We start from the raw sequence: 12169 nt of genomic DNA on the forward strand, positions 1-12169 counted from the left end.
CAGCCTCTTCAGCTTTTCCTCATAAGTATATCCTCTCAGTTCTTATTAATCTATTTTGCACCTTCACCAACAGCTTCATATCTTTTTTATAATATGGAGACCAGAACTGGGCAGAGTACTCCAAGCCAAAGCCTAGGAGAGAAATCATGGGCCCTGGTGCTTCTCCTGTTTCTGGGTCCCTGATCACCACCCACACCCATACTTTAACTCTAGGACAAAATTATCACATTTTTAGCAAGGAAGCTGTGTCCAGAAAGCACCCCATCTGGCAGCTTGTTACAATAACCCTTTTCTGTTTAAAAAGTACCCTCAACTCCTTAATTCCAAAAGGCTTACCCTACAGCAAGTGGAGACTGAATTGCGACGTGGTCTGGAGCTGACTCCAAATCCCAGCTGATGCGTATCAGTATCTGCTGCACAGCCCCACAAGTCCTTATATCGAGTCAGCACTACCCAAACAACTAAATCAGAGTTACCTAACAGGGCCATGTAAGAGCAATCCCACCCAGTGGTCTTGGAGACACCCCAGTAATGTACACGTAAAGATAGTGCAAACTACTTATTAACTCAATATTGCACCCATCTTCATTAGGTTTTGATGAATGATGTACATTGTTGAATTTAATGCAAGGTATGAGTCCTCGTCAAAAAGCACTAGTTAGATCTTTGTTGGGAAGTGTCACTTCAGCCGGTTGTGCATGCAGTGAAAAAAGGCATTCATTTATATTGCACTTTATCAGAGCTTAGAAACACAGACTTCATGTTCAATGAATCACATGCTAGTTATTCAAGTTTGTATTAGGCAAGATTCCATAAACAGCAATTAAAATAATGACCAGTTAATAATTTTTTTGTTTGATGACGGACGTGACCCTGGGTGCTTTGCACCTTGTGCATCCCCACACCCCACCAGGCCCTGTTCAAGCATGGTCTAACCAAGATTTGCTACAACTTTAATATAATTTATTTGCTTTTTATCCATCTAAAATGACCTCCAGTGCTTGGTTTACTTTTAAGATAGCCTTATTAACTTGTGTTGCAACTTTTAATGATTTGTGTATTTGTGTCTTGAACCTGTTTCAACTCATTACCCAAGTAGTTTTTTTGGTCTCCATACCAAAACACACCATCTTACAATTATCTATATTGAAATTCCTTTGCCATTTACATGCCTTTAATTTCACTTATTGCTTTCTCAGTGAACTCCCGTTTTATGGTTTTCAACAACACTGGTTATTGAAGTGATCCATCATCACCAGAATGGTCATGGTCACTCATCTTAAAACATAAAAAATAAGTGGGATTCAAACTGTTCAGGTACTTAAGTACACAATTAGCTAAAACTATAAATGATTTATTTTTAAAGTAGTCAGACACATGGATTTATTATGAATGCACAGACTTTAGACTTCACCTGAAATGATATGTTCCTTCCTTTTGTCCAAAACCACTGCCAGGAACCACACAGATTCCAGTCTCCTCTAGGAGTCGCATACAGTAAAACATATCTGGAGTCATATCATGAGCCTAAGTCAAGAACAACTTTAATTAGGACTGTCAAAACAGACTTCAATCAAGCATTACAAAATTAATTCCTTGTGAGCCAACTGAAAGGTTGTAGCAAGTATGTAGCCCAACAAAAGTCCCAGGGCTTTTACTGTACAATTCATGCAGAGACTCAGTGGAAATCAGTTACCACGCTCACAATTTTCCCTACCCAAATTTTAAAAAAATGCAGATCATGTTGTCAAAGTCAATGGCACAACCTATTTTATCTATTTGAAACAAACAGCTGATGAGAAATACTAGAATCAGCTCTAAAATCAGTCCCATAAAGGAAAACAAATATCCTAAAAACTAACTGTCCATGCCAGCAAAAATGCCATTAAGGAACTCTGCCCATCAAGGCTCATGAGATTAAAGTATGTCGCATCATTCAAATAAAACCGGATGTGCACCCTGCCCTGGAAGTGAATTACCATTCTGGTGGAGGCACAAAGTATGATGGAAGATGGAGGATAGGGCAGGGGTTCTGCCATTGTACTGAAGCTGAAGAATTTCACTCAAATCTTTCCAGGGATTCTAATAACAACCCTGGTGGACCTCATTGGTTTATTTACTCTTTATAGAGGCTGGTCACTCTCCCTCCATTCTGTAGACTGGGAACTCCTAGCTAAAGAATCACCTTCCCCCTCCTGACCTTCAAGGTATGCCCCCTCAGGAGGAGGGAGGGGTGGGGGGGGGGGGGGGGGGGGGGGGGGGGGGGGCAAGGTTCCACCCAGAACAAGGTCCCATGGAAATTGTGGGGAGGTATGGAAGGTTTTTGGTATCCAAATTCAGAGTGTTGTGTATCCAGATCACAGTCTATTTTAATGATCTCCACCAGATTATGGCAGGACTGCACTGGAAGGATTCTACATTTGTAGTTCTAAAGTGCCCACATACTACTTAACAGGTGCAGGAATAGGTGTAGGCCATACAGTGCCCTCAAGCCCAGTCCATCATTCAATAAGATCATTGCTGATCTTTGGCCTCAAAATCCATATATCCCATGATTCCCTTAGTCTCCTAAAATATAGCGATCTCAGTCTTGAATATATTCAAAACTTGAGCAAATTTGGCCCTCTGGAATAGAGAATTCCAGAGAAGCACTACCTTTTCACTGAAGAACTTTCTCATCTGAGTCCTAAATGGCAAACCTCTGATCCTGGAACTATGCACCCTAGTTACTTTCCAGCCAGAGGAAACAGCTTCACAGCATTTATCCCATCAAGACCTCTTAGGGCAGCCCTCTCATCCTAGGGATCAGTCTAGTGAACCTTTATTGCATCCCCTCTAGTGGAACTATATCCTTCCTTAGGCAAGGAGACCAAAACCTTACTGTTGTGTAGGGACAGTCTTTGACACTGTTCTGTTATACAAAATCTGGATTAAGCCACAACAAATGCAGGCTGCAAAAGGCAAAACATGAACACAAGTTCCAATTAAGATCCACTGGCAAGAAATAAGCAATTTACATAGTCCAAACTGGTGTTCTATAACTGGAGCAAAACTACACTTCTTTGCAAATAGCACAACTTCTGAAACCTAGACATAGAAAACATGCATAACATTTCTGTTTTCTGTTCTTTAAAAACAAAATCCATTATATTTCACTGAATTAAAATGTGTAGCTGAACATTACCTTTAATTTTAAGTGCCATTTTCAACAGACTACATGTCTATATTTTAAAAAAGATTAAAAAGGAGTGAATCTTTGCTAAAGGTATACAACCAAGAGGTGGAAAAGTACACACAAAAGTCTGAACAACAAGCAGATTATGTGCCGGAAATGACGAAGCAGGGGCATTGTTCAACTTATATATATCTCAAAAACAGCAGAGCAAAGCTATAACTTCTAGGGATAACACATGGAGCAAAGATGGCCACAAGCTTAAATGCCACTCTACTTAGTTCTAATATTCAGCAAGATCAAGGGGAAGCATGGGAATGAAAGATGCATCTCAGTTTGGAAAGAGGAAATTATATTAAAAAAGAGTGCCATAGGAATTGATTGAAAATGGCACTTGTAGGTCATATACCCACCATATTCAGGTCTGGCAGCCAAAGTGAAAGATAAATGAGTAAAATAAAACAAGGGCTCACCAAAATAACCTGAAAAAAGTGAAAAATAAACAAACCTCTAAAATTATATAACTTATAGTCATCATAATAAGTAAATAAAGAAGCAGTTGTATATTTGTTATTTCCAGAATTACAAACCTCAGCTTCTTTGATAGCTTTGGAAGGAATGAATATTCTTGGAAATGCATACATAGCCCCATGAAGATGGTTGCACTGCATTCCAGGAATTGAATTCAAGGCTTCCTCTGATAACTTGGCTTTCTCAGCAAGGTTATGCAATACCCTCATCTTCTCCTGCATATTAAACAAACACACCTCATTAAAGATGTACCACATTTCCATTTCAGTTGACACAACATAATTAACTTGTGTGTCTATAGACTAAACACACATATAAATGTAGAACATTTAATTAATCCGTAAGTCATGGTTTTGGCCAATATTTATAGTAGTTATTGAAGAAAGCACGGATCTGCAGGATGTACACAAAGGGGGATTGTGTCTGCAATGTTCCTTGTAGGACATTTGTGTCTTGTATGTGATGGAAGAGCTTCAATTTTTAGGATTCAGCTGGGAACCAGTTTTTAAAAAAATTCTTTCATGGGATGTGGGTGTCACTGGCAAGACCAGCATTTATGCCTCTCTCTAGCTGCCATTGAGTGCTTATTAGGCAATTTCAGAGGATAGTTAAGAGTAAGCCACATTGTGGTGGATCTGGAGTCACATGTAGGCAAAACCAGATAAGGATGGTGGATTTCCTTCCCTACAGGACATTAGTGAACCAGATAGGTTTTTACAACAATTGATGATCGTTTTCATGGTCACCATTACTCAGATTAGCTTTATATTCCAGAATTATTAATTGAATTTAAATTCCACCAACTGCTATGGTGGGGTTTGAACTCATGTCCCCAGAGCATTAGCTTGGGTCTCTGGATTACTGGTTCAGTGACAATGATTGCCATCATTTCCCCATTAGCCCAGTGCTTCCTTAGATTGTATGCTTTTTACTGCTGTTTGAATCACCTTCACGATTGGGCTGGAGAGTTCACTGACTGAACAATCGGCATTTGCAAGAGCATTTTGGGGGACAGAAGGAAAAAAAAAAGACTGGAAATATTCATTCCAAGGTATTTTGCAGTTGAAGATGTGAGGGATACAGGGAACGTAGAAATCTTTTAAAAGTCTATTTTAGTAAAAATATAAAAAAGTGAGATAGAGATTGTAGTTAGCTTTCTTTCTACTATTGGGTATATCCTCTAAGAGTATTGCCAATGATAATTTTGTCCATATGAATCTCATCCTGGTAGCTGACCACAAAGTATCACATATATTAAAGCAAAATTGCTGATGCTAGTGAAATCAGTGGTAGATTTGCCTGTTTAATAGGATAGCTACTAACATATTGATTCAGTAACACAAGGAAATGGAGTAAAATGCATAACATTTTGATTAGATCACTAATAGAGCCAATTCAAGTAAAACCAGAAACCGACTAACCAATGTAAACACCTCATAGGATTCCTCTCCAGGCTTTGGCGGATTTACCACAACATCCATGGCTACTTGCCCTGGGACGGGTGAGCACAGCCGAACTGATAGCAGCTTCTCAAGCTGAGCTTTAACCTCAGGGTCCATGTTGATGACTTCCATATAGCCACCTCTAAAGCCACATCTAAAATACAGGAAAGTTAGGTTAACTGTTCAGTTTATTGGAAGAATGAATAGCCAAAATCAACTATATAGAAGCAGCACAAATAACAGATTCAAAGCTAACTTGTTGCAAACTACATGAATCATTTAATGAAATATGCTTTGATCCCAAATCTTCAAGATAATCGACTACAATTAAAAAAAAAACGAAATATTAAGAAGGATGTTGGACTTGAATACAAAAGATAACTTTTGCATGAGGTGTGGGACGATAATTAAGGTTAACACCGGGAACATAGAAAGTAAACCAAGTATCAGAGGATCCCAGTTCAAATATCAGTCTAAGTTGAGTTAGTTGGTCAGCTGGCAATGTCAGCAGGAAACTGAAGTTGGCTCAAGGTATCTGGGCTAGGGAGGGTCAAAGCATCCAGGTATATGCTCATGCATTTTTCAGTAGGGTTTATTGGATAATCACATGGATGTCAGGTGAGGATAGCATCAGGCTCTGCTGTGGTGTTCCTCACAGCTATAGCCTCTAAAGCTTCACTGTCCCATTGGAACTAAACAAAATGGGTCAATATGTTCATGAAAGGAATATATTGTATGCTCCAAAGCTATTAGTTTAGACTTCTTAAATATTATAATAAACCAAGCTGACACTAAGAGTAGGTGAGGAAGTCAGCATATAGAGTACAATTTGCTTTGTGAAGAGATAAAAACACAAGTAAAGGAAAATTATTTTGATGAGGGACTTCAAAAATGGCAGTAGGAAAGTCCAAGTGGTTTTGAATCAGAATCACAATTGCTTCATCACCCAATAACTCAAAGCTTACATGGGTTTTTTCCATTCAGCATGGTTTTTGTTAATGGTCCATTTCCTCCAGGTTGGCAGGAAGTTGTAGTGCTGCCGGGCACAGTAACCATGGAAATGATCACACATTCAAAACATCAAGAGCCATGTATAGAACCATTCAATGAAATGAGTAAATAACTTATGCAAACTGTTAGGATGTGGATACTCAACAATATAATAATGGCTAAATGGAGAGTCTTTAAAATAAATCATTCTAAAAATGTAAGATATTTTTATACACACCCCCCTATGAATAATGATATATTTGCATAGGTAAAACAAAACCATTTTAAAATCTTCAGTTACAATAATGAGGACAGTTAGGCGAGATGAAGACAATAGAAGGGGCAAATGAGCTTAAAACTGAGAAGAGTTACAATAATAAATATTCTGAATGATTTTTTTCCCCTTCCCATTCTTAAGGAAGAAATGAGCAACATGTCCCTGGCTGGCCAGGGTAACTATAATTATAAATGAGATCAAGGTCCTAGAAAGGTTAAAAGAGATAAAAACAAATATAAGCCATGGGCTGGATTTTATTTAGTCCAGAGTATGTATGCGTAGGAGATGCAGAAAGGTCAGAAATTAGTTAGAGATTCCTTAAATAGGCACTTGACAACATTCAAGACAAAATATTGCTTAAGATCAAAGATCCAGAGTAAATTTTGTAATGTATAAGAAATTAGCTAAAAGGTAGTAAACAGGATGAACTTCTTATTAGGAGTTATGTCAGTGAGGGGACTACTAATTTGGATGCCCCAGAGCTCAATTTTGGGAGTAGAACTGACTTCAAATTTTGGATTTGTAATTTTAATGCAAATTAAATAAAACTAAGAGGGCAGTGAAGTGAAAACAGCTCAGAAATTACAGAAGGAATTGAACAAAAACGTACATGAGGAGAAAAATGGGAGGTGAAGGTTAACGCCGTCAAATGTGAAGTATTGCATGTCAGAGGGGCGAAAAGGGCAAAAGCAAACACCATTTTGTGTTGAAATAATCATGGAAAAAATTGAAAGAGACCAAAGAGCATCAATAGAATTGGCGCTTAACATGTCCAACCAATGTAGGACAGCAAATTGGCAAAATGTCAATAAATTGCTGAACTACATGGCTTAAAAGAAAGTACAATACAAGCTAGAAAAGGGTGCCATTCAAGATCTGACTGAACTTTGAATACTGGATGCAGTTCTGGTTCCCAAGAAATAAATACCAAAACACTGAAGATGGTGCACAGAAGAGCCGCAAGATGAACCACTACTGTAAAAGGTCCTGTACAAGGGAAAGACTGGAGAAACTTGACCTTTCCATTCTGTGCAGAAAGTGTTCAAGAGTTGTACAGGAGCAAGAGATCATGTGGCAACCCTAGCCTGTATTGCTATTCAATCAGATTATGGATGATCGGTACTTCAATTTCATATACCCATCTTTGATCCATAACCCTCGATAGCCTAACCTAACAAAAATCTGTTGATTCCACTCTTGAAAATTTCAATTGACCCAGCATCCACAGTCTTTTGGTGTAAAAGAGAATTCCAGATTTCTCCATCTTTTGTGTGAGAAAGTGTTTCCCGATTTCACATCTAAATAACTTAGCTTTAATTTTAAGATTGTGCCCCCTTTTCTCATTCCGTCACCAGACAAAATTTAGCTCGGCAAATAACTAACTGAATAAATGTAAATCAACTAAACCACCTAAAGTGATGCTTAAAAACTAAGATTTTTTGTTTAAAAAAATACAAATGCCAAATTATACAGAAAACACTTACTCTCCTGTGTATCCTTTGGATGTGGAATGAAACGAGACCAGTTCCACTGTATTGGAGTACTCCGGACCCATCTCATAAAGCACCTTCTTGAACGAGTGGAATTTACAGTCTTTTGAATATATGTTTTCCTGGTAAACCTAGAATAGAGAAAAGGAGGCATCCAAGTATACTTTACTTTCTGAGGCTGAACAATAATACATGATTAAAATAAAGCATTGCCTCAAAATCACAAAGCTGTTTTCAGATTGCTTGATAACTACATAAGTAAGCAACGTTTGTCTCACCTCATCAGCCAGAAGGAAGAGTTTTTCTTCATAAGCAAAAGTAATTACATCCTCAATACATTTTTTGCTTTGCACCTGGCCTGTGATTAAAAAAAGTTGCTTGTATTAAAACTAATTTTGAACAATTCAGATTCAGAAATTGCTTTCCTTTTTCTGGCAATTGGACCCATCATTTACAATGACTATCTAAACAATAAAGCAATGATAATAAACAAAAACAGAATACTGGTAGCTGGGTGATCATTTAAGGGAGTCACCTAAACTTCCTTATTTCCATCTAGAACATAATTACAGTTCACAAATAAGCCACTAGATGGGGATTTGCACAAAGACAAGAGCTCTAATGCTTACAGATAGGGAGTGGAGGCAAGGAAGGCAGCACAAGAGCAGGCGGACACAGGTTCTACCAAATCTAACAGTAGGTCTCCTATTTTTTTTTCCACTCTAGTTCCCACCTGGCAGCTGGCCAAATCAACAGGCTGGCTATCGAACAGGAAAGACAATGGCTGTCTTCAGAAATGGTAAAGGAGGAAAAGGTTAGTTGTTAATCGTGGGGTTGAAGGAAGGCGTGTCACCAGACTGCAGCAGTCAGGACGGCCACAGGTTTTCTCAAGGGGCCTACCCCTCCTGGCTCACAAGACATGCTCAAAAATGCATTTGCCTTTTATGGTTGGCTGCTCCTGTCTCCAAAGTTACAAAATTTCTCAATCTCTGGGAAACTTAGCAGTTAACTGTTAAATTTTAAATCAGAGGATTCCCAATTATGTTTTGGGGTAAAAACAAAAAAACTGCGGATGCTGGAAATCCAAAACAAAAACAAAAACAAAATTACCTGGAAAAACTCAGCAGGTCTGGCAGCATTGGCGGAGAAGAAAAGAGTTGACGTTTCGAGTCCTCATGACCCTTCGACAGAACTTGAGTTCGAGTCCAAGAAAGAGTTGAAATATAAGCTGGTTTAAGGTGTGTGTGTGGGGGGCGGAGAGAGAGAGAGAGAAGTGGAGTGGGGGTGTGGTTGTAGGGACAAACAAGCAGTGATAGAAGCAGATCATCAAAAGATGTCAACAACAATAGTACAATAGAACACATAGGTGTTAAAGTTAAAGTTGGTGATATTATCTAAACGAATGTGCTAATTAAGAATGGATGGTAGGGCACTCAAGGTATAGCTCCAGTGGGGGTGGGGAGAGCATAAAAGATTTTAAAATTTTTTTTTTAAAAAAATGGAAATAGGTGGGAAAAGGAATATCTTTATAATTTATTGGAAAAAAAAAGGAAGGGGGAAACAGAAAGGGGGTGGGGATGGGGGAGGGAGCTCACGACCTAAAGTTGTTGAATTCAATATTCAGTCCGGAAGGCTGTAAAGTGCCTAGTCGGAAGATGAGGTGTTGTTCCTCCAGTTTGCGTTGGGCTTCACTGGAACAATGTAGCAAGCCAAGGACAGACATGTGGGCAAGAGAGCAGGGTGGAGTGTTAAAATGGCAAGCGACAGGGAGGTTTGGGTCATTCTTGCGGACAGACCGCAGGTGTTCTGCAAAGCGGTCGCCCAGTTTACGTTTGGTCTCTCCAATGTAGAGGAGACCACATTGGGAGCAACGAATGCAGTAGACTAAGTTGGGGGAAATGCAAGTGAAATGCTGCTTCACTTGAAAGGAGTGTTTGGGTCCTTGGACGGTGAGGAGAGAGGAAGTGAAGGGGCAGGTGTTGCATCTTTTGCGTGGGCATGGGGTGATGCCATAGGAGGGGGTTGAGGAGTATGGGGTGATGGAGGAGTGGACCAGGGTGTCCCAGAGGGAGCGATCCCTACGGAATGCCGATAGGGGGGGTGAAGGGAAGATGTGTTTGGTGGTGGCATCATGCTGGAGTTGGCGGAAATGGCGGAGGATGATCCTTTGAATGCGGAGGCTGGTGGGGTGATAAGTGAGGACAAGGGGGACCCTATCATGTTTGAGAGGGAGGAGAAGGCGTGAGGGCGGATGTTTTGGGGGCCTGTTTTAAATACACTACATTCCTGCCATTTTGTGGTGGGATGGAGTTGCACTTTGTGATTTTACATTTTTGACCCGACCCCCTCTCTCGCCTGTCATAGCTCAAAGGTCTTTCACCCAAGGACCATACATGCGCACCCAGGGATCCTCACGTTATGCCAGATTCCAGATGGAATTTAAAATAACACCAATTTCATTTTAAAAAGCTGAGTCATAGTAAAAGAATAATAATTTAATAATCTTTGTCTCACTGCAAGACAGACAACTACAATCTATGGGACAGGTGTGTTTAGAATTGCATTAACATGGCATTTTTCACATTCTACTTCCCAGCTAAGGAAGTACTTTTTGAAGTGTCATCCATTTATGTAGGCAAATGTCACACAAGGACTCAAATATATGCCTAGATAATAGGTTTTGATGGTGTTGGTTGAAGGGGGATCAACCAGGACACCAAAGGAACTCACTTGATTTTCTTTAATAGTGCAATGGGATCTTTTACATCCACTTGAACAGATATATCACCTGAAAGAGAGACCTCAGTGCAGCCTTCCTTCAGTACTGCATTGAAGTGTCAGCCAAGATTATGTGCTCAAGCTCTGCAATAGATTTGAACTTTCAGCCTCCGAACTCAAGAGGCAAGTGTGCTGCAACTGAATCACGTTACCACTACAAATAAAAAGCTTCGTTCTTGAAACAAAAGTGTGCCTTATGCCTGTAATTACATTAATTCCATTACTAAAATAGGTTTTTAATACTATTCTTTACAATTAGATAAGCACCTCAATGTGTGTCTAGAATCTGCCAAGTACTAGTCTTTCAAAAATATGAAGGCACCTATTTTTGAAATGGTTAAAGCAAGTACCGGTTGGGTTTCCTGGGTTAATAATACATAGAACCTTGGGGTTGCAATATTCCCTGGCCGCATTCAGGTTTCTTTTCAATTCATTCTTATCTAGAGCCCAGCCATTTTCTTCATCCAGGTAATAGTTGATTTGGACAGCATCTAGTTCAGAGATGACTGCAGAGTACAAGGGATACTGTGGGATTGGAATCATCACTCCAGTCCGCATTCTCCCTTTTCCAGACACCAGAAGTTTCATAATGGTCTATAAAATAAAAGTGGAATGGCACGTTATTCATCACGATACCCATAAAGCTATTCAGACTAACAAACAGGGTTAGTCAGTTGAGCAATTCCAAAATTATTTAATGCAAACAATTCAACACTGATGACTGCACTCCTGTTTTTGGCAAATGGATTATTGTTATTCATACCGTTATTCCATCACTTGCTCCCGTGGTAATGTAAATATTATCAGGATCTGCAGGAACTCCTCCATCCCTTGTCTCCACGTACTTTGCAACATTTTGACGTATACAATTCAGACCCTGGCTTGCACTGTAGGAACCTGACAAAATTTATTGATTTTAAAAAAAAGTGCACACATGATAAATATTGGAGTTTAATATTTCATTAAAAACTTCAAAGTTTCAGAAGTGCAATAACTTTTGGTTATGCATAGCATTAAGGGCCTACCTCGTCCTGATGTGGACAGAGATGAGGACATAAACTGATATCAGAAATATTTTCAACTTTTGTTAGCAGCTTGGTTTAGATTAGAAAGTTAGGCCAGTGCTAACTGGCTAATTCTCTCTGCTTTTTGCAAAGGTCAACTGAAAGCTGCAGTTGGAGTACCAAGAAGTGCTCAGCTCTGACCCGATGATCACAACTGGTGAAAGTCTTGAAAAACATTTCAACGTGGATCTTTACTGTCCTCTCCTTTCTATGACAAGTAATGCTGGCAACAACCCTTCCATTCCTCATTGCAAGTATCATGTCTTAGCTGGTGATTCCTCTTTGCAAAAGCATCAATCCCTAAATTAATCACCTTCTCACTTTGAACATACACCCCTAGCAATGATCACTGGGTGATGATTAACTGTAGGTCATTGAATTGTTTTTCCTCTCAAGCTTTTTCAACTTTTAGGCTTTTGACCTTA

General features: G+C 39.4%; 1 protein-coding gene across 2 annotated transcripts in view; it reads right to left on the reverse strand.

Moving 5' to 3' along the window:
• gpt2 (glutamic pyruvate transaminase (alanine aminotransferase) 2) overlaps positions 1-12169 on the reverse strand; it is a 42233-nt gene that overhangs the window by 7595 nt on the left and 22469 nt on the right. The window contains exons 4-10 of one of the 2 annotated variants that reach the window (XM_041191548.1): positions 11444-11577; positions 11031-11274; positions 8181-8260; positions 7897-8033; positions 5125-5299; positions 3763-3918; positions 1415-1527 (exon numbers count right to left, since the gene is read on the reverse strand). In XM_041191548.1, the coding sequence (XP_041047482.1) occupies positions 1415-1527; positions 3763-3918; positions 5125-5299; positions 7897-8033; positions 8181-8260; positions 11031-11274; positions 11444-11577 (1039 nt within the window). The remainder of the gene's footprint in view (positions 1-1414; positions 1528-3762; positions 3919-5124; positions 5300-7896; positions 8034-8180; positions 8261-11030; positions 11275-11443; positions 11578-12169) is intronic. The other variant, XM_041191549.1, reaches the window with a different exon arrangement.

This window comes from Carcharodon carcharias, chromosome 7, assembly GCF_017639515.1.
Source record: "Carcharodon carcharias isolate sCarCar2 chromosome 7, sCarCar2.pri, whole genome shotgun sequence".
NCBI classification, from domain to species: Eukaryota; Metazoa; Chordata; class Chondrichthyes; order Lamniformes; family Lamnidae; genus Carcharodon; species Carcharodon carcharias.